This window comes from Jaculus jaculus, chromosome 10 (assembly GCF_020740685.1).
Source record: "Jaculus jaculus isolate mJacJac1 chromosome 10, mJacJac1.mat.Y.cur, whole genome shotgun sequence".
Lineage (NCBI taxonomy): Eukaryota > Metazoa > Chordata > Mammalia > Rodentia > Dipodidae > Jaculus > Jaculus jaculus.
Genome location: NC_059111.1, coordinates 90,569,307 through 90,594,991, shown reverse-complemented (window position 1 = coordinate 90,594,991; position 25,685 = coordinate 90,569,307). Strand labels below are relative to the sequence as shown.

The 25,685-nt window shown below is 46.1% G+C and overlaps 1 protein-coding gene across 5 annotated transcripts in view; it reads right to left on the bottom strand.

The window, feature by feature from the left end:
* Nrf1 (nuclear respiratory factor 1) overlaps positions 1-25,685 on the bottom strand; it is a 144,435-nt gene that overhangs the window by 5,072 nt on the left and 113,678 nt on the right. For 3 of the 5 annotated variants that reach the window (XM_045160486.1, XM_045160485.1, XM_004661213.2), the window contains one exon: positions 9,735-10,020. The exons of the other annotated variants lie outside the window; for them this stretch is intronic. In XM_045160486.1, the coding sequence (XP_045016421.1) occupies positions 9,764-10,020 (257 nt within the window). In that variant the 3' untranslated portion in view covers positions 9,735-9,763. Of the gene's footprint in view, positions 1-9,734; positions 10,021-25,685 lie in introns of those variants that run through there. 5 annotated transcript variants of the gene reach the window in all.

Here is a 25,685-nt window from a genome sequence, read left to right as displayed (position 1 = left end):
TGAAGGCACTTGCCTGCAAAGCCTAAGGACCTAGGTTTGATTCCCCAGCACGCATGTAAGTCAGATGCACAAGGTGTCACATGTGTCTGGAGTTTGTTTGCAGTGGCAAGAGGCCCTGGCATGCCCATTCTCTCTCTATCTGCCTCGTCCACCCCCCTCAAATAAGTTAATAAAATATTTTATAAAAGAAAGATATCTTTAAAAAGTAATAAATGAAATATATTCAAAAGATCAAAAATAGAAAACATAGGGCTGGAGCGATGGTTTAGCAGTTATGGCACTTGCCTGCAAAGCCTAAGGACCCATGTTTGACACCCCAGGTCCCATGTAAGCCAGACACACAAGGTGACATATGCAAAAATAGAAAACAGTGGCTATAGAGATGGCCCAGCAGTTAAAGGTATTTGCATGCAAATCCTAATTCCTTGGGTTCAATTCCCCAGTACATAAACAAAGCCAGATGCACAAGGTGGTGCAAGTGTCTGGAGTTCATCTATAGTGGCAGGAAGCCTTGGTGTACCTATTTTCGCTCTCTGTCTCAAATTAAAAAAAGAAAGAAAGAAAGAGAGAGAGAGAAAGGGAGGGAGGGAGGGAGGGAGAGAGAGAGAGAGAGAGAGAAAGAAAGAAAGAAAGAAAGAAAGAAAGAAAGAAAGAAAGAAAGAAAAAAAGAAGGAAAGAAAAACAGAGGTTGTGGGAGATGGCTCACTGGTTAAAGGTGCTCGCTTGCAAAGTCTGCCAGCCAGGGTTCAATTCCCCATCTACCCATGTAAAGCCAACTGACATTGATTTGCAGAGGCAAGGGACCCTGGCATGCATGTGTGTGCACATGCACACATACAATTTTGTAAAGTAGAAAATAGGAGAGATGTGGTGACAAAATTGAACAGAAAAGAGACTATTAGACACATAAGCAAATTTCTAGAGCTCAAAAAAACAGGAAAAACAAACCAACCCAGGGGTTTCACAATAAAAGACACAATGGAGGGAAAAGATCAAGCTACTAAGACACGACTTTGCAAATTTTCAGAATATGAAATAGGAAAAAAAAAAAAAGTATATAAAGACCTGGGTATGAGAACAATGTTGGATTGGGTGCTGAGGGAAGACACCTTCAGCCCAGAGTTCTAGGCCAGCCCATGACACAATGCCCATAGGGACTAGAGGCCAGACACCTTCGCGGACTCAGGAAGCTCGGGAGAGCGCGCGCCATGGGAGGAAGGGGAAGCGCACCGGGCGGGCGGCAGGCGGCATGGCTGGGTCAGGGCTGGGCTAGGGTAGGCTCTGAAGTCCACTGCCTACAAGGGGGGAGGCAGAGAGGTAAGGGGACCGAGGCAGGACCTTGCGGAAGAGGTTTTCCAGAGAGCAGCTGGGCTCGGCTGGTTGAACAAAAGAAAAACTAGAGAAGCCAGCAGTACTGGTGAAACCTCAGGTTTGAAACCCCCTGCATGGGTTACAGAGCTACTTACTAAGACTCTGCTCCCCACCCATCTCCCAAAAAGTGGGCTCCCTCCTCCCCCTCTCCTCAAAGGAAGAATTAAGTTGAAGAGAAAAGCAGCTTAACCACCCAAGTTCAATTCCCTAATGCCCATGTAAAGCCAGATGCACAGAGGTATATGTGATTGGAGTTCTTTACAGCAGCTGGAGGTCCTGACATGCCCATTCTGTCTGTCTCTCTTCTATCTCTCTCTGCTTACAAATAAAATAAAAAAAAATAAATGATTTAAGATTGTATTTAAAAAGAGCATCAAGGGCTGGAGAGATGGCTTAGCGGTTAAGCGCTTGCCTATGAAGCCTAAGGACCCCGGTTCGAGGCTCGATTCCCCAGGACCCACGTTAGCCAGATGCACAAGGAGGCACACGTGTCTGGAGTTCGTTTGCAATGGCTAGAAGCCATGGCACACCCACTCTGCTCTGTCTCTCTCTGCCTCTTTCTCTCTCTGTCACTCTCAAATAAATAAAAATAAACAAAAATAAAATAAAATAAAAAGAGCATCAAATATTACCTCTGGTCTATAGAATTTTTTCTTTTTTTTTTTCTTTTTCTCTCTTTCTTCTTTCTGTTTGCCTGTCTCTCTCTCTCTCTCTTTCTTTCTTTTTGGTTGAGGTAGGGTCTCACTCTAGCCTAGGCTGACCTGGAATTCACTATGGAGACACAGGGTGGCCTTGAACTCACGGCAATCTCCTACCTCTGCCTCCTGAGTGCTGGGATTAAAGGTGTGCGCCACCATGCCTGGCATTTAAAAATTTTTAAATTTAATTTTTATTTATCTATTTAAGAGAAAGAGAGGAGGAGAAAGAGGAGATAGAGAGAGTGAATGGGTGCACCAGGACCTTCAGCAGCTGCAAACAAACTCCAGATACATGCGCCACCTTGTGCATCTGCCTTACATGGGTTCTAGAGAATCACCGGGTCCTTTGGCTGTGCAGGCAAGCACTTTAACTGCTAAACCATCTCTCCTCCCCCTTTTATATTATGAAGTAGAAACTTGTGGGGACACGTCCTATGTTAGTACCACCATTTCTCTCCTCCCTGCCTCCATTCCTCTGAGGACCCTCAGTGGGATTGCTGGTATTCCCCCTGGAGTTGTGGGTTATGAGATGTGAGAGCATCAGTCAGTCATTGTAAGGGGGGACATGTGGCAATTTTAAATTTAGCTTTGAGGTAGTAGTTTAAGCACTAACTACAGTTTATAAGGCACCATGGTATTCTGTCCCTGTGCATATGTTCCATATTCAAGTACTGAGAATGGCCAGTGTATTTTACAGCAGCTCACCTTTAAAACTGCCTCAGAGGGGCTGGAGATGGCTTAGTGGTTAAGCGCTTGCCTGTGAAGCCCAAGGACCCCCGTTCGAGGCTCGATTCCCCAGGACCCATGCTAGACAGATGCATAAGGGGGCGCACGTGTCTGGAGTTCATTTACAGTGACTGGAGGCCCTGGCGCACCCATTGTCTCTCTCTATATCTGCCTCTTTCTCTCTCAGTCATTCTCAAATAAATAAATAAAAATAAACAAACAAACAAACAAAAAACTGCCACAGAGCTGGGCATGGTGGTGCATACTTTTATTCCCAATATTCAGGAGGCAGAGGTAGGAGGAACACTGAGTTTTGAGGCCAGTCTGGTATTAGAGTGAATTCCAGGTCAGCCTGGGCTACAGCATACCTCTACCTCAAAGAAAAACAAACAAACAAACAAAAAACCCAAAGAGATGAAGACAGTGTTATATTCTATAATTCTACTACAATTGAAAAAAGCCCAAAACCTATATAAAAATTTTTTTTTACAGTGTTATACTGTGTGTGACTATTTTCTAGGAGTAAGTGTTTCCCACTGTGGGCTAAATGTTTGATGATGCAACATGAAGTGAGACTTTGGGACTCACTCTAACAGAAACAAAGGCCGGGCCAATGCTGCCTCCTTGAGAGGTGAAGCCTGAGGACAGGAGAGGAGAGGAAGGGAGGGCAGAGAGGAGAGGAGAGGAGAGGCAAGGGGAGAGGAGGGAAAGGGAAATGAGAAGAGAGGGGAAGGGAAAAGAGGGAAGAGGAAAGAAGAGGGGAAGAAAGAGGAAAGGAAAAGACAGGGGAGGGAGGGGAGGGAAAAGGAGGGGAGAAGAGAGGGAAGGGGAGGGGAGAGGAGAAGAGAGGTCATGCAGGGCCACAAAGAAAGCAGTGGGAAGGGACAGAGAGTAGCTTCAGAAGGGAGTGAGGGGTCAACTGCTTTTTCTTCAACGTTTGCAAAGCGTTCTTTTTGCTTTTCCAAGGTAGGGTCTCACTCTAGCCCAGGCTGACTTGGAATTCACTCTGTAGTCTCAGGGGGGCCTCAAACTCATGGCGATTCTCCTACCTCTGCCTCCCGAGTGCCGGGATTAAAGGCGTGCGCCACCATGCCTTGCTTCCAAATGCATCTTAAATGCAGGGGTTGGTACATGTTAAGGTGCAGTACATACTTGAAAACTTTAAAATAATATTTTATTTTTATTTTTTGGTTTTTTGAGGTAGGTTCTCACTCTAGTCCAAGTAGACCTGGAATTCACTATATAGTATCAAGCTAGCCTTGAACTCACAGGGATCCTTCTACCTCTGCCTCCTGAGTGCTGGGATTAAAGGCGTGCGCCACCACGCCTGGCATACACCTAGCCTTTTTTTTAATTATTTATTTGCAGGCAGAGAGAGGAGAGAGAGGAAAGAGAGAGACAGGTGAAGAGAAAGGGTGTTCCAGGGCCTCCAGCTGCTGCAAATGAACTCCAGGTGTGTGTGTCACTGTGCATGCGTGGGTACTGGGGAATTGAGCCTGGGTCGTTAGGCTTTGAAGACAAGCACTTTAACCACGGAGCCATCTCTCCAGCCCTGCAAATGGTTCTCAAATGTCCAATCAACTCCTCTTTCCAGACAACCTTCTCTTTCACAGAAATCATTTCTCTATATAACACGTTATTCCTTTAATCTCAAAAGCTCAAGTCCCACAATACCAGTAAGGTTTCCAGAGCCTGTAAGGAATTCCTATACTTTAGCATGATGTTCAAGGCCTCTCACGACTTCCTTTGGTCTGTCTTCTTGTTTTGAGACAGTCTCATTACGTAGCACAGCTGGTCTTGAACTTGCAACCCCGCCTGTCTCCCGAGTACAGGGAATCCATGTATGTGCTATATCATCTTCAGCAACCCTGTGCTCGTCTACTTTTCCTACTTCCACAGGTACCCTGGGGCCTCACCCAAGGGTGCTTAGGCACTCACCTGGTCTTGGTTTCCCAATGTAGTAGTCATGCTCAAGCTGCTCACTATATACAGTGCTCTAACCGCCTCCCTGTGATTCAGCTGGCCCTCCTCTTGGAACCTTGTCCCTCCCAGCCTCTGTCAACACTCCTCAGTAGGCACGAGGACAAATAAATACATCATACATCTGGTTTAGTCCACTTCCCGAGTGTCTATAGGCCTTTCCACTTGGCTGAGGGTTCAGCCAAGACCAGGTCAGGCCCAGCTCTGGCTGGCATGATATCTCTGAAGTCAGACGTGAAAGGTGTACACAAGCTGGCATCAAGATAACCTGAAGGCAACTGATCAAGAGTAGATTACAGGCCACAACCAGAGTACAGCTTAGACCCTAGACAGGCATGTAAGACTGAATGGACTCTCAATTCCCTACACCGACTACTGTTATCATTGTCCTTAAACTGTCCTAGGGACAAAACAAACCAAATGCCCAGTGCAAAGCCAGGACAATCATGTCACCTCCAAAGAAATCCAAATGCTGGCCAAGAGCAACCCAGACCAGAAGCAAGGATCAGACTTGCCACTGGGCTTGATCAATTCCAGAAGCTTCCAAGGTGATGGCGGTGTGTAGGGGGAGGGGCCAACTCCTTTCTGAATGCAGTGACTGCTGGGAGCAGGGTTCTGTGAGGGACCGCGTGGGTTAGGGCTGGAGCAGAAAAACCTGAAGATGCTTCAAGTTCTAGCTCTTTCCCTTGGCTTACGGTATGGGTCCATGACCAGTGGTATGTTAGAACAAATTTACTTATTTATTTATTTATTTATTTATTTATTCATTTATTGAGGTAGGGTCTCACTCTCACTTAGGCTGACCTGGAATTCACTATGTAGTCTCAGGGTGGCCTCGAACTTATGACAATCCTTCTTCCTCTGCCTCCAATTTTAACACAGAATATACACAAATATTGCCTCACAATGCTATGCCCAGAATGGTCTTTCAGAGAGAGCACGTGGATCTCATTCTCTTGCCTCGCTCTTCAGACATTTCTAATGGCCCACCAGCTAGAAACCCAAGCTCTTTGTAGGCTTTCAACCTTCATGTTGGCTCCTATTGCTTATCCCACTCCCTTTAAATACAGCTAGGTGAACTTTTTCTCTTTTTTTTTTTTGGAGACAGGGTCTAGCTATGTAGCCCAGGTTGGCCTTGAACTCATGATCCTCTGGCCTCAGCCTACTGAGTGCTGGGCTACCTACCAGGTGTGTGCCACACGTGGACTAGGTGAGCATCTCCAACGTGCACCTCCACGTTGGATACATCGTGACTGCAGCGACTGTCCTCGGCTTGTTCTCAGAACGGGATCCGGTTCTTTCTCCAGCAGTTGGTTCTAGTCTCTGCCCTCCTCTGGCACGGTCCTCTTCCCCGAGGGCCCCATGGCACTTTGCTCAGGATTCCATAGAGGACTAATGTGTCTTCCGCATTATCACTGCTTGCGTGTCTTACTTCCGATCAGACTAAATTCCTTACCCTATCGTTGAGGCTCTAACACAGTAAGTATTTCCTACACTCATAATGAAAACTGCCTCCTAGGATTTAACATGTTCTCTTCTAGGGGATAGGTGATTAAAGGAGAGTTTTAGGGTAATGAATCTGTGATATAATGAGGTAACAGTTCAGAAACCAAAATGTAAAATTTTAATGTAGAAATTAGCTGTTGTGGCTTATGCCTATCCTCCTACCACTTGGGAGGCTGAGGCAGGAGGACTGCCTCAAGTTCAAACAATGATGACGACATACATCCAAGACTTTACAGCTTGCATCTTGTCTCACACGCAGTCAGGGAAGGAGGCCGTCTGGCCTTTATCTGGATGATGAATGACTTTCACACAAAGCTGGCTCAAGGCAGGTAACTGGTAACGGGTGTTCACATCTTGCAGCTTTTCAGAGGAGCTCCGTACACAGCGGTCACTGCATAAGCTCAGAGCCTGGTAAACCCAATTCCACTACTTTCTTCATACCCTCTCGGTTCACTTCCACCTTAAATAAATGCACTGCCATCTTACTGTGGGGATTTTGAGCTGTCTCCCTCTCTCACACCCACGCAGGCATTTTGACATGGGATTAGATTAAATCGCCTCCGTGTCTGACCTAGCAGCCTTTATGTCCATGGCAAGGGAAGGGGGAGGGATTGGAGGCTTCGAAACCCAGTACGTACTAAGTCGGGTGGCTGCCCTTGGAAGAAAGATGATTAACTGCTGAGGTACAGTAATCAGGCTGAGATTGTCTCTGCAGCTGTCCAGCCTGGCCCTGATTAGCCCTAATCTAGAGGCACATATTAATCCAAGCTTGTATTCTGGGTCATTCCAAGTGACCAAGCAACAGGAAGCCCTTCATGTTCTATTTTAAGGGGCTGAAGCTCTCTCTCCTTTTCAGGAAAACCCCATAAAGACTCCTCGGCATGGGTGGGGCTGCATGCCACTTGATTTCTGCTATAACTCTGCAGAGAGACAAGCCTCTTTGGCAGAAGCCTGGGTTTATCAGGAAGGCATGGATTTATAATGTCCTAAAATCTTTAGCACCTCCAAATTCAAAAACCCTCCTCTTCTTTAAATTGAAAATACAAAATGTTTATTATTACTATTATTATTAGTAGTAGTACTTGAGACAAAGCTTCACTCTTTAGTCCAGGTTGCTCCTCAAACTCACAGCAACCTTCCTACTTCAGCCTCCCAAACACTCTGATTATAAGTGTAAAGCTGCCATAACCAGCTGTAAAATTTATTAGAAAACAAACCCCAGCAGCTACAATGAATGGCCGTGGATGCCAGTAACCTGAGCCCTTGGGAGGTAGAGGCAGAGGCAGAGGTAGGAGGATACTAAGTTTGAGGCCAGCCTAGGCTATAACTGTGAGACCTTGTCTCAAAAACAAAACAAACACACTCTCAAAACACACCAAGCTGGGCTGGAGAGATGGCTTAGTGGTTAAGCGCTTGCCTATGAAGCCCAAGGACCCCAGTTCGGGGCTCGATTCCCCAGGACCCACGTTAGCCAGATGCACAAGGGGGCGCACGTGTCTGGTGTTCGTTTGCAGTGGCTGGAGGCCCTGGCGCACCCATTCTCTGTCTCTCTCTCTGCCACTCTCTCTGCCTCTTTCTCTCTGTTTGTTGCTCTCAAATAAATAAATAAAAATTAACAACAACAACAACAACAACAAAAAACACACCAAGCCCTCTTCCCCAAGAAAAACCGCCACATAGCCAGGCAGGTAATTCATGTTTGTAGTCCCAGAAAAAGGGAGGCTGCATCAGGAGTATTGTTTGTGTCCCTGAGGTTGACAACAGCCTGGGAAATAGAGTAAGACCGGTCTCAAGACAGCAACAAACAGTTAACATCTGAGAGACAGATATTCTCTGCCCCCCCCCCCCCCAGCCCCATGCTTAAGTTTATGGTAAAGCCAGGTATTTGGGCTTTGGGAGCCTTTCCATGTCCCATCATGCCCTTGACACCGAATCACTGGGACTGTGGGGCCAAGAAGGTAGAGGACCATCACCCCTCCCCCCCCTCTTGTTTTCGTGAGGTAGGATCTCACTCTAGCTCATGCTGACCTGGAATTCACAATGTAGTCTCAGGGTGGCCTCGAACTCACGGCGATCCGCTTACCCCTGACTCCTGAGTGCTGGGATGAAAGGCGTGTTCCACCACGCCCAGCACAGGACCACCCCCTTTGAGCTCATTGCCACCTCTCCTTTAGACCTGGTTCATGGGGAGCCATATTTGGCATTGGGTAAAGTAGGAACAGAGGTGAAAAGGGAGTCTCAAACTTCTGATTCCAGCACAAGGATCTTCCTATCAAACAGCAGCTCCAGGACCCTGTTTCACTTTAAATGAGACCTGACCCTCCTCTATCATTTGATTTCTTAATTTCAATCCGTTAGGTATCACTGTTGAGCCCAAATGGAGAAACACACTCTTCCCAGTCTTCCCTTTCCTTACCTCAATAAATGGCACTTACACCCTTCCCATGGCTCAGGCCCAAACCTCTGGAGCCATCCTTGAGTTCACACCCAACTCCCCAGCAAATCCTGACAATCCTCCATTCAACTTTGAGCCAGAATTCAGCACTTCGCTGTTCCTCAAGGACAAACACCATCCGTCACTTGGCCTGGGCTCTGCTCGGCTGGCTGTGCACCACTCTGCTCCTGCCCTGCTACTGGGGGCTTCCAAAGCTTCCCCACAAAGGGGTAGAGATGAGGACCCGCCATGAAATCCTATATCCCCAGGCTGGGCCAGCTCTGGACACAACTGTCACAGTCCTTGTGTTCTGGGTGTGGGACACTCTCCTCCCTTCAAGTTCAGGGCTCTCTCGGAGGACCACAGGGAGACCGGTAGCCCTGCAGACAGGGTTCTGCGTTGTTGCTTGTTCCTCTCATCAGGGTAACCATTTCTGACAAGGTACTAGTCAAGTCTCTAAAGTTTAACCTCCTGTAGGAGAAGGTATTAACAGAGAGGTCACGTTATGTGACCTAAGCTAACCCAGAACTCTGGGATCAAGTGATCCTCATGCCTCAGCAACCCCCCGCCCCCACACACAGCTGAGACAGGGCTTCACTGTGCAGCTCTGGCTGGCCTTGAACTTGTGATCCTCCTGCCCCTGCTTCCCAAGTGCTAGAATTACAGGTGTGAGCCACCACTCTGAGTTTGAGAATAAATATATTTTTGTTTGTTTTTTTTGAGGCAGTGCTTTGCTCTTCTATTCCAGGCTGACCTGGAATTCACAATGTAGTCTCAGGCTGGTCTTGAACTCATTGTAATCCTACTTCCGCCTCCCAAGTGCTGGAACTAAAGGCATGTGCCACCATACCTGACTGGAGTCCCCCCCCCCCCCCAAGGTAGGGTCTCACTCTAGCCCAGGCTGACCTGGAACTCACGGCGATCCTCCTACCTGCCTCCCAAGTGCTGGGATTAAAGGCGTGTGCCACCACACCTGGCTCCAACTAGAATTTTTAAATTAAAAACAAAAAACAAACATATGCCTTTTAGAAGTTAGAAACTACAGTTTTTATTTCTTTTTCGGTTGCTGAGGTGAGTTAAATTTGAAGAAGATAATATCTCCATCTTCAACAACGTAAGCTCTGCCTTGTTGTCTGTACTTCCCAGCAGCCTTAGCTGCATTTTCACAACTCTCCTCTTTAAGATCTTCATCTTTCATTACTTCAGCCATAATGAATCCCTTTCCAAAATCTGTGTGAGTCTTTCCTGCAGCCTGAGGAGCCTTCACTGCTTTCCTGATGGTCCACGTATGTACTTCATGTGGGCCTGCAGCGAGAAAGTATTCTAGTTGGACTGCTGCCAACCCAGCCTCAACGACCACTGTGTAAATCACTTCGTCATGTTCGTTTCCAGTTATTTCTGTGTCTCCTCAGCACTTCTTTTTTTTTTTGGGGGGGGAGGCTTTGTTTTTGCTAAGTAACCCAGACTGACCTCAAACTCACGATCATCCTGCCTCAGCTTCTCAAATGCTGAGATTATAGGCGTGCACCACTATGTCTGGCTAGCTGAATCCTGAAATAGCTTATAGCAGCTCTTCCCACAAGGAGCCTACACTGTTTCTCTACCCACCGTACTTGTCCTCTCAATATGCCCATACCTTATTCAAACCGATCCCTCTGCCTAGATCATTCTCACCGACCTAGTTCAACTCTTCCAACGAGTCCCATCTTTCCAATAGGTTAACAGCGGACATAAGCGCCCGTGGGATCCTGAGTCCTGTGATGTCATTGCCTCCACCACCCACTCGGCACCAGGTCTACACTGACTTGCTTCCAACTATTTCCTGCTCTTCTCTCTATAAATCTGTTCACTTAAATATGTTAGCAGGACTATGTGACTGAATACTGAGCAACCTGACCACAGCGGGTACTCGGTAACTGAAGGTAGGGATATTATTTGTTAAATTGCTCATACTTTTAGAAAGCGGACTACTTCTCCCCTAGCCTTGATTTCTGCAGACTAAGAGTCTTCAAGTCCTTCACTCTTGCTCTACAGTGAAGTCATCTTTCTCCGCAGCATATTTTTTTTCCAATTTTTAATTTTTTTGGTTTTTCAAGGCAGGATTTCTCTAGCCCAGGCTGACCTTCAATGCACTCTGGATTCTCAGGGTGGCCTCGAACTCACTGCGTTCCTCCTACCTCTGTCTCCCGAATGCTGGGATTTAAGGCATGTGCCACCATGCCCGGCTTCCATGGCATTCTTAAGGTGCTGCAGTCAAATGCTGGGTGCATAAGTCGGTGCTTTTTATGAGAGGGTATGATGGGCTATGACACTTCCATTGAAGGGTTCCTAGTCTGAAAGTCCTACATGTGGATCCTGACTGCTTAATGAACACCTTGTGGGCCTCAGTTTCTTCAAGTGTAAAATGGTAATTAGTAATCTCATAGGGCTGCTGAACCAGATGTGCTACCACAGATAAAGCCTGACAGTACTTGCCAGCTGCGATTCACAGATGGCTCTGAATGAGAGTCTGGGTGGAACTGCCAAACGTAGGTCAAGCTCGGAAGAGGCAAGAACAGCAGAAGCTTATCTCCTTGCAGCAGTAATTTGCTCCTACAGGAAGCACGTCACTTCCAAAGACCTCCAAAGATATACGTGTCATAGACAAAGCTTCAGAGTGAGGCTGCGGGGACGGGCAGGCAGCGTGTCCTCTGAAGCGCAGCAGTCGCACCTGGTACTAGGGACTGCACCACAAGGGAGATGCCAGCCCAGTGCACGGGTAAGTAAGCAATCCAGAGTAAACAAATGAGCCACATTAAGAGCGCCAAAAATAGGGTTGAAGAGAGGGCTTAGTGGTTAAGGCACTTCTTTGTAAAGCCTTAAGGACCCAGGTGTGACTCTCCAGAACCCTTGTAAGCCATATGCACAAGGTGGCACATGTGTCTGGAGTTTGTTTGCAGTGGCTAGAGGCCTTGGCATGCCCATTCTCTCTCTCTAATAACTAAAAAAAAAAAAAAAAAAGAGGTGGGTGTGGTGGCACACACCTTTAATCCTAGCACTCAGGAGGCAGAAGTAGGAGGATCGCCGTGAGTTCGAGGCCACCCTGAGACAACATAGTGAATTCCAGGTCAGCCTGGGCTAGAACGAGACCCGACTTTAAACCCCTCCCCTGAAAAAAAGAATGCCAGTAAGACTAGAGGACTGGGGATGTAGCTCAGTGGTAAAATGCTTGCCTAGCACATAGAAGGCCCTGAGTTCAATCCCAAGCACACACACATGTACACATACATGATACCAAAGACTGTATAATATCATTGTGAACAAATGTCTAAAGTCTGGAAATAAGCAGGCTAGGCATGAGTCAAGCAGAAAACAGGGCTCAGGTCTGGTTGGTTGCCCAGCACAGCAGCCTGCCCACCCCCCTCACAGCATAGGGCAGGAAGAACAGCTTGTGGAAGAATGGGCCTTTCATTTGTTCCCCAAGCTGGGAAGCCTTTGGGAATTGTTGTTTGCTGTAACTGAATCTGTCAGCCCCAAGGCCTTTCCAAGTTGGCCATAGAAATATCTTTAGTTGGGAGAAAAACATTGATGGTTATAAAAGAAAAAATAAGAGAGCTAAACAAATAAGCAACAGTTGGCGGAAGAGATTTTTTTCTTTGCTTATTTCTTTATTTTTAAATGGAGATAGGTCTTACACTGTAGCCCAGGATGGCCTAGAACTCACTATGTAGCCCAGGCTATCCTCCAACTCATAGCAATTCCTCTTGCCTCAGCATTCTGAGTGCTGGAATTACAAGCAAGAGCCTTAAAACAAGCTAACTATATATACTAGGGAAACACAGGCATAAATGGAGTGTCAGAATTCTGACAGAAAAGGGTAAGACTCAGCACTTAGGAGGCAGAGGTAGGAGGGTAGGAGGACTGCTGAGAGTTCGAGAACACCCTGACACTAGTGAGACCCTACCTTAAAATACCAAAAAAAAAAAGGTAAAACTAAATAAGAAATGAAACTGTATTATAAAAGTCTGATGTTTCTAAGGGCCACCAAAATACAGGTGTTTGTTTCTAGGTGTGACAGGTAGGACAGGAGGGAATCCCTTAAAAATCATTCATTTGCAAGCCTGGAGAAACATTTACATCCATGGTTAATGTTTAAAGAAAGGCGCTATCATATGAAGAAAAACGGTTCTGGTTATACTGGTCCCGAAATGGAAATGGTAAAAGGAGCTCAGGTAAAGAAGCTGTCCAACAGGCAGAAGACAGACAGACAGAGGTCCAGATGAGGAGCAGACAAAGAGAATACAGATGTTCAGCAAGAAAAGGAGGGTCATGAAAAGAATGTCAGCATTAAACCAAAAGGAGGTGCAGGTGACCCTTATGATAGTAATACAGGGGAGGGAGAATGCATCTTTCCTCATGTTTCATGGACATTTAATTTCCTTTTTCCATGTTTTCTCTTTCTCTCTTTCTTTCTTTCTTTTTGGTTTTTCAAGGTAGGGTCATGCTCTAGCCCAAACTGACCTGAAATTCATTATGTAGTCTCAGGGTGGCCTCGAACTCATAGCAATCCTTCTACCTCTGCCTCCCAGAGTGCTGGGATTAAAGGCATGCACCACCACACCTGGCTTCCTTTCCATGTTTTCTAAGGCCAATGCTTATGGGTGCCTTTGGGGGAACTTCTGGATCAAACTATGAGTTACATTACTGAATAAATGCTCATGCAGCCAAGGGCAGCCTCATGGGTGCCCTGGTATACTGGGTGCTTCTCAGCAGTTATGAGTTTCCTCCCTTCTTGCCATATACACTCTGAAAAAGTGCTTCCACAGAGATTCACGGGAGTGGGGCAAGAGGGTAATGAGTGTGCGTGTGCATATGATCCCAATGTATACATTCTTATGTCTAATATACACTCCCAGGAATAACATTTACAGCAGCTCTTGCCTGGTTGAGGCAGTGTCACTCCATCCCTGATTTTGCACACCACCACAAAACACATAACCCTTATCCTACAAGGCAAATGTTCAACTTATTGGAGATGGCCAGGAACATTATGACATCAGCCTTTTATGCTTTAGTGTACCGAGCCACTGTGGTTCACTACCCTGAAGACTGGATCCAATGTGGGGTTGAAGTGGCAAAGTCTAGGCCTGCTGACTTCACCAGGAAGGCTTTAACTGGAAAGGGAAGGAGAGAAAAGCTTTCTCCTACAGTTAGCAGAACGTGCATAGACTCAGGAGGACACTGATGCAACTGAACAGAAAAAGGGGGCAGGAATATCATCCCCGGGATCCAAAGTCCACATGCCAGCAGACTGCATATGATTTGACTAAAAGTGAGATGCAGGGGCTGGAGAGATGGCTCAGCAGTTAAGGCATATGCCTGCTGCAAAGCCTAAGGACTGGGGTTCAGTTCCCCAGTACCCACATAAAGCCAGATGCACAAGGTGGCTCAAGCATTTGGAGTTTGTTTACACTGGCTAGAGGCCCTGGTGTGCCCATTTTCTCTTTCTCTCTCTGTGTCAAATAAATAAAATATAAAAAATATGATGATACTGTACAATGTAGATGACTGTATAGGTTATTAAAAAAAAATGAGCTGGGAGTGGTGATGCATGACTTTGATCCCAGCACTTGGGAGGCAGAGGTAGGAGGATTGCCGTGAGTTTGAGGCCACCCTGAGACTACATAGTGAATTCCAGGTCAGCCTGAGCTAGAGTAAGACCCTACCTTGAGATGGCTTAGTGGTTAAGCGCTAGTTTGTGAAGCCTAAGGACCCTGTTTCAAGGCTCGATTCCTTAGGACCCACATAAGCCAGATGCACAAGGGGGCGCATGCATCTAGAGTGTTTTTGCAGTGGCTAGAGGCCCTGGTGCGCCCATTTTCTCTCTCTGCCTCTTTCTCTGTCACTCTTAAATTAAAAAAAGAAAAAAAAGTGGAGTGAGCTGTATGAACAGAGGGTGCAGCAGCAGACAGGACAACTTTCTAAGAAGAGTTACCAAGCTATGAGGAGGAGGAGCAGAAATGCACAGTAGGTATGTATAAGTAGTCCACAGAGAGGTTTCCAGAGCGAGGGTTACTGCTGTTATTATTTTGGTTTTTCGAGGTAGGATTTTACTCTAGCCCAGGCTGACCTGGAACTCACCATGTAGTCTCAGTGATCCTTCTACCTCTGCCTCCCGAGTGCTGGGATTAAAGGTGTGCGCTACCGTGCCTGGTCTGCTGCTGTTATTACTTTCAAACATTTTATTATAGAAAATTTTAGAGAGGCATTGGGAGGACCAAGAATGATGCAATGAGCTGGGTGTGGAGGTGCACACCTTTAGTACCAGCACTCAGGAGGATCGCTGTGTGTTTGAGGCTTCCCTGAGACTACACAGTGAACTCCAGGTCAGCCTGGGCTAGATCGAGACCCTACCTCAAACTAACTGAAAAAAAAAAAAAAAAAAAAAAAGAATGATACAATGCACTTGCCTGTGCATCCAGCCCTGCCGCTTTTTTGTGTGTAGGGACAGACAAGGCACAAAAGCTTCCAAAGATGTGTCCTTGAATTTTCAACTCCACTTAGCATACTCTATGGAGCAATATATATATGAAACTTTGGGAACAATGGGAACTTTCTAAGAGTATATGAAGGTTGGCATTACATGTGTTCTAGGTAGCTAGGAATTTCACATGATAAAATAGAAATAAGTTCAGGATTTTTTTTTTTTTTCCAGGTAGGGTCTTACTCTAGCTCATGGTGACCTGGAATTCACTAGGTAGTCTCAGGGTGGCCTCGAACTCACGGTGATCCTCCTACCTCTGCCTCTCAAGTGCTGGGATTAAAGGCATGCACCACCATGCCCGACAAGTTCAGGAATTTTTTTATTTTGTGTTGTGGTAGGGTCTCACTCTAGCCCAGACTGACATGGAATTCACTATGTAGTCTCAGGGTAGCCTCACACTCATGGCAACCCTCTACCTCTGCCTCCTGAGTGCTGGGATTAAAGGCGTGCGCCACCACGCTGGGCAAGTTCAGGAATTTGATAGTCACACGGGAAAACATCTTAGTAAAGCTTCATCTTCTTTTTTTTTTTAGATTTTTTTTTTTTATTTTTCAAGTCAGGGTTTTGCTCTAGCCCAGATGATTGACCAGTAACTCACTCTGTAGTCTCAGGGTGGCCTTGAACTCACAGCAAGCCTCCTACCTCTGCCTCCCAACCGCTGGGGTTACTGTTTCATTTTTCTTTTTTTAAAACGAGTCACTTTAAAAATTTTTTTTAATTTAATTTATTTATTTGAGAGTGACAGAGAGAAAGAGGCAGATAGAGAGACTGGGCATACCAAGGCCTCCAGCCACTGCAAATGAACTCCAGACGCGTGCGCCCCCTTGTGCATCTGGCTAACGTGGGTTCTGGGGAATCAAGCCTCGAACCGGGGTCTTTAGGCTTCACAGGCAAGCGCTTAACCGCTAAGCCATCTCTCCAGCCCACGAGTCACTTTTTATTTGGTACGAATTCTCAGACTACAAAAGGATTCAGCATGACTGAGCTCCCCACAAAGGGAGCTGGGCTGGGCGGTCGTGGTCAGTGGTCCGAATGCCCCCTGTGCGTTGACCCTGCTGCAGCTGCGCTGCCAGTCCGGTCGGACTCCCCCGTGAGAAAGGCCGAGGCTGAGGAGAACGTAGCTGCCAGCACCTTCCTACCCCAGGACACTGCCTTTCCTCTTCACACTGCTGGACCTGTTGCTCATGAGTAACCTCTGAAATGCTCCAGCGATGCCTCTGGAATCCCACATCAGTGTCCAGCTGAGCAGCTCTTCTAGTTTGACATCCTCAAGTGTCTTCTCCTTCACTGGTATGGACCAACTGATGCCATCTGGGAGTCCTTGGATCCGCCAAGCCCAGTAAACTTCACCTTGACCGAGTATTTGCTCTCCCTTTCCTATCTGAGCTGCGCTTGCATATCCAGCTTACTACCGGGAACAAGTTCTTTATAAAAAGAAGCCTAGATAACCAATGAAAAAGAAACGCTAGAGATACCCAGTTGTCAATGGCTGCATGGTAGGGGACTGACTGAGGCTATCCACGCGAGCAGCGGAGCCTGGAATGGGAGCATTCAGTTGCTGCACCCTCAGCTGCTTTCTTCTCTCCCCAAAGACGAGCCCACCTGCAGCTTTCTGGCCAGGATCCACTTGCAGCCTCCACACTCTGCTTAAGGAGGCCTGACAAGAACACAGACCTGTGAGACAGCACTGGGCCAGATGGGCCACCAGAACCTGAAATGGCCCTGCGGTTTCCCACATGCTCCAGTGCACAGGGCGCACTGCAGCTCCGATGCCTCTGGGACACATTCACGAAGGGTGCATGTGTTTACAAAGGCGTGCCCTGCAGGAGCAGCTCTGATCTGAAGTGATGGGAGGTGTAGCAGACAGCTTCAGGTTCACTGAGATGAACTTTCAGACCAGGCACAGTTATGGAGGAAGGGATTTATTGAAGCTTACAGATCCAGGGGAAGTTCCATAATGGCAGAAGAAGCTGACCTGCCTTCACAGGACCAAGCAGAGAGAAAGAAGCACAAGCCATAAAGGCCAAAAGCCAAAAGCCACACACACTTCAGGAACTCCAGCTAGGCACACTTTGTATATCTTTAGATTGAAATCGGAAACCCACCACCACACCTTAAAATCACCCAGTGACATTGCCTCCAGCAGGTGGCTACAGATGCAAACTACAAACAAACAACTGAATATATTGGGGGCCACCTATTCTATTCAAACCACCACAGGAGGATAGGTCACTCTGCCCTGACCTACTTCAGAAAGTGGCGATTATGATGTGGTATCCTTGTTGCAGACCTGCCTTCCTAATTAGGACGTCTTCCTTAAGCTAATATGAAAACTAATTTGTATTTCCTAAGCACCTAGCATCTGGGTGGGGGGTGGGGGGTGGGGGAGATGGTCTAGGCTTATATTGGCTTGCTTAGAAAGACTTCCAAGGATTTGAAATAATAAGAGATAATCTGTATGTGAAGACTGACAGTTGACCATATTTATATTTATAAAACCCATAGGCCACTTTTGACCCCCAGGGCTGCTCTGAGCATAAAAGAGACTGCATTGTAAGATCTCAGCTACTGAGGAAAAAAGATACTAAATTTGAAGTTAGGAATGCTATTTCTTATGGCGTTCTCCCAGGAGTCATAGCAACCACGTAGGTACCAGAAGCAGGCTGAAGGAGGAAGACAGATTAAAGGTCCTACACCTTGGTCCCAAGGGCTGTTGAGAAGGTGCCAGCAGCGTAGCTGCTCAGCTCATCTTATGTCTGTCCACAATCCCCATTATGCACAATTCACATACATACTCTTGGTCCCCAAGTGCTTACGTGACTCTGGTTAGTCAGAGGCTTTTTAATGAGGAAAAATCCCCAGTCCCATCTTAGGGCCACAAAAGCTTAGGAAAGGGAAGGCCAGTGAGAGGGTGAGTTGAAAACAGACATTGTTAAAGCTAAGCCAGGTGTGGTAGTGCATGCCTTTAATCCCAGCGGTCAGGAGGCAGTGGTAGGGTTGCTGTGAGTTCAAGGCCAGCCTGAGACTACAGAGTGTGAATTCCAGATTAGCCTGGGCTAGTGCAAAACCCTTCCTTAAGATTCCCTCCCCCCCCCAAAAAAAAATTCTTTTCTCACTCTCTGTAATTCAGTAATTTCCTTTCTCTTCTGTTTTGTGAGGGTGGAAGTGGAGAAAGGACATGAGATTCTTGGTGGGGAAAATACTGAAATATGAGAATACAATCTAGCTGCATAAATGGAAGGAACTGTTGCAGAAATATTCAGGTACACTTCTTTTGCATTTTCCACCAAGACTAAAATAGAAACATTAAGTCTTCCAGAAGTATCCAGCACATTTCAAGAGGTCCAGATCTCTTGAACACAGTGCTGTACACTAGAACTCTCTGTGATGGACACATGGTGACCATGGAGTGCTTTAAATTTAGCTAATGGGACTTAGGAACTAATCTTTTTGTTTTTTTCAAGGTAGGCTTTGATTCTAGCCCAGGCTGACCTGGAATTCACTATGTAGTCTCAGCCACCACGCCCGGTTTAAACTTTTAATTTTAACCCACATTTAAGTAACTGGAATATGGCTCTAAAGCCTTTCCAGAGCTTCCAGTGTGCCAACTCCACATCGACTGATGTGTGACAGACAGACAGATAGACACACACACAAACACACACACCACTCTAAGAGTTGCCTTTGTTTAGATGGAAACTCAATCTGAAACTGGATGCTTTGTATCTGCCTGAAATATATATTTCTTGACTATTCTCTTATTTAGACCACAGGGTCCACTTTCCTTCCTATCTACCCTACCCCATCTAATTATTTAGTACTCTTAGCACCTTAGCTCCATACCTGAGAAACTGCAGCAACATTTACCAACAGTGCAGCAGATGCACATTTCAGTGTACTGAGCAGTGTGGGGAGGGGAGGGGAGGGGAGGCCAGGCGGAGTCAGAACTGCTGGATGCCAATCTGATAGCGAGGCCTTTGTAGTCTTTTCAGAGCTGGGTCTCAGTCGCCATACTTAGACCCCTTCAGTGATTCTCAGATCCAGCGGCTGCCTTTACAACAGCAAAGCTTTTTTTTTTTTAATTAATTTCACTTTGAAAATGCTATTTAGACTCTGGAAATCTCTAAATTGGAGGGCTCTTCTAATAATGAAGATTTGGTGTAATTATAATGTCACTGGCAATTGTACTGACAAAACAAAACGACCATGTCTCTTCACTGAGTCTTTCCTCTCAAGTCTGACCAACAGGAGGAGAAAAGAGGCTTTGTCAGGAGCAGATGTGCAGTGGGAGGCTCGGGAAAGCAGATCTGTTGAATGAAGCAGGTGCCACTTAGACATCCACTTTACTGACTCTAACCACAAGCTCCCCTTCATTTGATATCCTGCTCCTGGCAGGAAGATGGAGAGAGAGAATCACACAAAAAGGAAGCACGTTTATCCTGTTCAGATTACTGCTTCTGCCAGGCTGTCACTGCTGCTGCTGCTGCTGCTGGGTTTTGCCCATTTGCTCTTTATTAAGGAAATGGCAGAGCTGGGCACAGGGAAGCGAATCCCTGTATTTACACAGGTAACCCGAGAGCCAGAGGGCCCCAAGCCATCCAGGCTGCGATGAGCAAGCTATTAGAGTTAATAGCAGTGCACAAACATTCCTTCAAAATCCGAATAGAAGCATAAATTAAAAGAGGAAAATCCCTTTTACTCAAGAACCTTCAAAAACTTATTCTATAAGGTTCCTGTTATGATACTCTGGTTCCTGAGTGAATAGCGATTAAAGTCCCTTTAGCTTACTCAAATAAAACCTGTTTTTTCAACCAGGAAATGAATAGAAATGACTTCAACTAAATTTGCCCAATTATGGCTTTGGATTTGGTATTAAAAAAGAAACAAAAAGGGGAGGGGAACTGGAGAGATGGCTTAGCGATTAAGGCACTTGCCTGCAAAGCCAAAGGACCCAGGTTCGAGTCCCCAGGATTCATGTAAGCCAGATGCCCAAGGAGGAACATGCATCTGAAGTTTGTTTACAGTAGCTGAAGGCCCTGACGCATCCATTCTCTCTCCTTCTTTCTCTCTCAAATGAATAAAAATATTTTTTTAAAAAAATCCTTTTACAGAATATTGCTTTTAATAATAGGCACCAAGATTTAGACTTGGCTACAGGGAGTTGGACTTGTCAGAGATTTGGGGCCATACAGGGAAAACTGAGACACAGAAACACACATTTTGACCTTGAGGACACTGGGTGGAAAGGTCAATGGTACCATCTATCTACTAGATGGCAGAAACTATCTGGGAATCTTTGCCCAGAAGCCCTGAGTTTTCAGCCCAGAATCTATCTGCTTAATATAATTTACCCCCAAGCTGAGAATACCTCACTGTCACACCAAAGAGCAGAAGAAGACAGGCTAAGCTGGCCCTGAGAAGCCTAATGGAGGCCTTGAGCCTTGAACAAAATGCTATGTGTGAAGGCCACAGCTATGGATCAGGTAAGCATTCAGATAGAGACGAAGGCCTCACAGCCTACCATTTCACTGTGAAGGCCCTTTATGTCCACATGTGCTCTACGGTCTCTAAGCAGGAGAATGCACACGAGCTGGGCTGGAGAGATGGGTTAGCGGTTAAGCGCTTGCCTGTGAAGCCTAAGGACCCCGGTTCGAGGCTCAATTCCCCAGGATCCACGTTAGCCAGATGCACAAGGGGGCGCACGCGTCTGGGGTTCGTTTGCGGTGGCTGGAGGCCCTGGCACGCCCATTCTCTCTCCTTCTCTCTCTGTCGCTCTCAAATAAATAAATAAAAATTAAAAAAAAAGTCACATGAGCAATTCCTGGTGCATCAATGACAAAGGCTTAAAGTCTCACTAGCTTGTAAAATCAGAGGAAAGGTACCACATCTTGAGATCTCCCTGCACTCTCTGCAAGGAAGAAATGGTCCATTTCTTTCCTTTCTTTGTTGAGAAAGGGTCTTGCTGTGTATCCCAGGTAGGTCTGAAACTTGCTAGGTGGTCTAGGCTGGCCTTGAACTTGTCAACCTCCTCAGTGCTGGTGTTACAGGATGTATGACATCATGCCTAGATAAAAGATGGACTAGGGCTGGAGAGATGGCTTAGCAGCTAAGCGCTTGCCTGTGAAACCTAAGGACCCCGGTTTGAGGCTCGATTCCCCAAGACCCACGTTAGCCAGATGCACAGGGGGCGCACGCGTCTGGAGTTTGTTTGCAGTGGCTGGAGGGCCTGGCGCTCCCATTCTCTCTCTCTGTCACTTTCAAATAAATAAATAAAAATAAACAAAAAGAAATTGGAAAAAAATAGTTGGGACTAGACTCACTCGAGATCAGATGTTGCAAGAGGCAGAGCTATTCCTTCTGAAGGGTCTATAACACATACCCTTTGCAAAAGGCCAAATAACAAAAGCCCTTCCAGCTGTGGGTCTCTGTGTGTGTGGTACAGAGGATTGGGAACTCTGGAGAACACAGTCCCCATATGCACAGGGGATACACACATGTCCACTGGAGAGCTCCTGAAGTAGGTTGCCAATGTGAGATTACCCTCTCCCCATATACAAGTCTACTGGTCCATAGCCCAAGACAACAATGTAGAAATGTTCTGGAGTCTGAGTCCTGAGTATTGATTTTTTCCCAATTATTTTTATTATTATTATTTATTTATTATTGTTATTTTGTTTTTTTTTTTGAGGTAGGGTCTCATTTTCGCCCAGACTGACCTGGAATTCACTATGTAGTCTCAAGCTGGCCTCGAACTCACAGCAATCCTCCTACCTCTGCCAACCAAGTGCTGGGATTAAAGGCATGCACCATCACACTCAGCTCTTCCCATTGATTTTGAGTTTTAAAAAACAATATTTTATTTATTTGGGGGTGGAGCGGAGATAGGATGGGTGCACCAGGGCCTCTAGCCACTGCAAACAAACTCCAGGCATATGAACCACTATGTGCATCTGGCTTATGTGGGTTCTGGGAAAAATGAACCTGGGTCCTTTGGCTTTGCAGGTACGTGTTTTAACTAACTGCTAAGCCATCTCTCCAGCCCTACTGTGAGTTTTTAGTAATGAAAATGGTATTTATAACAACAATGGTAATTAACATTGGTGGTCAGCAGTCCTTGCATGCTCGGTTACTAAAAGGAATAGAAGGACAACGACGGCTCTGCTGTTCCAGAAATAGTGTCACCATTACGTCTCCCTGAATGGGAGAGCGTGGGGAGTTTAGACTTCAGGAGGTCATTTAGAAGGAAATAAGGAAGGAGGAGAAGCTTCAGGAATGCAGCTTTCCTTCCTTCGGTGCCACTGAAAGGCACTGGGTGAGTGACACCAGAAAGCACAGGTGAGTAACACCTAAGGTGTAGAGAATCATATGGCTCCGAGTGTTCCAGAACTGAGAGTCCATGACACATCTGTATGTTCCATTTCCCATCAGCATCTGTGTTTCACGGTGTAATCAGGAAGCCATCCACTAGTAATTCTGTTTTCAGCTCTGTGTTTCCCCAGACTTTGGATGCTTGATTGTTGGGGGGGGGCACTAAAACTTCACTGGAGCACTTGACTCCAGGGACCTGTAACTATGAAAAAGAAACTTGCGCTTGTGAGAAGCCTGAGTGGAAATATGTGAGTGGCCTGTATCATGAAGAAATTGATTAGGACGTGGGTCTAGGCATCGACACTGCCTCCTGTCTCAAGTTTTCTTACTTAGGACTCTGCAGTGTATAAAAATAGGCCAGTTTTTCTTATAAGCCTCCTGCCCTGCTGTTTACTGGCTATGGATTACTGCAGTCACGTGGGCAGCCTTTTTTTTTTTTTTTTTTTTTTTTAAAGCAAAGCCATGATGTCTATGGGCTGAGGTCACCAGGAGACAAGGCTCATGAAGGAGTCCTGTGGTCTTCCCCTATGTGGACAGGACAGCAATCTACTTGAAGGATACCATGGTATTTTTGACATAGCTGTTATATAACCATCATTGAAGAGAAATTTTTTAAAAATATTATTTATGAGCAGAGACAGTTATGAGAGAGAAAGAGCACATCAGGGCTTCAGGGCTTCTAACCACTGCAAAGGAACTCCAGACACCTGTACCACCTTGTGCATCTGGCTTATGTGGGTCCTGGGGAATCGAACCTGGGTCCTTAGGCTTCACAGTCAAGTGCCTTATCCTGAAAGCCATCTCTCCAGCCTGAAGAGAAACTTTTGTAATGCTGAAAATGACCTGTATCTGCAAAGTCCATTATAGTACCTACTAGGTAGATTTAAATTTAAATGTCAATACTTTATTATTAAAACTTCATCCAGGGCTGAAGAGATAGCTTAGTGGTTAAGGTGTTTGCCTGAGAAGCCAAAGACTCAGGGTCAATTCCCCAGGACCCACGTAAGTCAGATACACAAGGGGCTCATGTGTCTGGAGTTTGTTTATACTGGCTAGAGGCCCTGGGGCACCCATTCTAGCTCCCTCTTTTTTTCTCTCTCAAATAAGTAAATAAATTTAAAAACATTTTTTTTTAAAAGCTAGAGCTAGAGAATCAAGGACGTGCAATAATGGAGGATGGTGGTAGTGACAAGAATAAAAAGTGAAAAAAATCACCTTTCATGAAGGAAGGTGTGTTCAATGTAGTCCTGAAATCTGAAGAGAGGTTGTCAGTTTGGGAGCAAACACGCAAACATGCACAGAGAACAGCAGTCCTAGACCCAAGACAATGACCGATCGCAAAGGAGGGCCCTTGAAGCAATGTCATCCTGTGTTTCTCTCCATCAAGGGTATAGAGAGGACATCTGAGCTGACCGCAGCTTTTCAGTCTCCACCTCTGTGGCGTGAGTCTCTCAGCTGCCTAGGCTCAGAATCTGGATCTGCCTTAAAGACAGAAAAGCAGGACCTTCAATAGTACTGTGAACTCTGGACCATTAAACCTACTGTGAAGAGTGGCAAAGAAGAAACTGTCCTATATACAAAGTGTCTATGTGTCCGAAACTATACTAAGCCTTTGCCAGGAATCATTGTGTTCAATGCTCCCCCCATGTGAGCACAACCATTATCTTAATTTTATAGCTAAGCCCTATAGTGAGAGGAACTTGCTTGCCTGAGATCACAGAGCGCATTATGATGCCGTGTTGGAGCACTCAGCTCATGACCCCCAGCGCCACTCCTGCCTCCTCTACTGGGACCAAACCCACAGTCTGCGCAAGCGAGGCACAGCTGTGCTGCGCTCTGCAAGCCCCAGCTTGCCACCACGTGCTGCGGCGGAGGTCCTTAGCCTCTTCTGTTTCTGTGGAGGGTCTCTCATCTAGTCAGCATCTAACTCAAGCCATCACAGAAAGAGGCAAACACTTTTACACGGAGCCATCTCAAGGTCCACAGATTGAGGGTGTTCTCATGACTTTATAACACACATCAGGGGCTGGAGAGATGGCTTAGCGGATAAGCGCTTGCCTGTGAAGCCTAAGGACCCCGGTTCGAGGCTCGGTTCCCCAGGTCCCACTTTAGCCAGATGCACAAGGGGGCGCACGCGTCTGGAGTTCGTTTGTAGAGGCTGGAAGCCCTGGCGCGCCCATTCTCTCTCTCTCCCTCTATCTGTCTTTCTCTCTGTGTCTGTCGCTCTTAAATAAATAAATAAATAAATAAATAAAATAAAGTTTTTATAACACACATCAGGAAGGTCTTTTTTTTTTTAAGTTTTATGTATTTATTTGAAAGAAAGGCAGATTGTGTCTTCTTTCTGCAGTTTTAGGGTCAAATCCAGGGTGTCACAAGTGCTAGGCAACCTCTCTACCACTGACAGACATTCCCAGTCTACAAAGATTAGACTTCATATTCTATGCAGTTAAGATTTTTATAAGTTTTTACTAAGACCAATGAAAAACAGGGATGGGGAAATGTGAAAACCTGTTAAACAAGAAGACAATTTTTTTCTTTTTTTTTTCTAAAGAAGCTTTCAAAAATCATTCAGATTGGTTTAGTAATGGGGTGGGTAGAAAAATGTACATTTGTTTTTCAGTACAGCACAACTTGAGTGGGGTCCCGCAGTTATGGGGAGTTTTATGTTGAAGTCTTAATGGGAGCTTCAGCAAAAGACTGCTGCCAGAGCCAGGCCAGAACAAAGCAGGATCTGCACCCTGAAGATGAGAGAGAGAGCACTGCTCTTTCTCTGAGTATGGTGCTAATGCCTTGCCAGTGGCTTTAATTTTTAAATAATCCTGTAGTCTATTTCCCTTCACTCAGGGCATGAAGGTCAAAGGCTAAGACCCCAGGTCTTCATTAGGACAACATAGGTGCTGTGGCTAAAAAGTTTATGAGGATAAAAAATGGAAATACAAGGCTGGGGAAATGGCTTAGTGGTTAAGGCATTTGCCTGAGAAGCCTAAGAACACTGGTTCAATTCCCCAGGACCCACATAAGCCAGATGCACAAGTAGGTGCATGCCTATGGAATTTGTTTGTAGTGACTGGAGGCC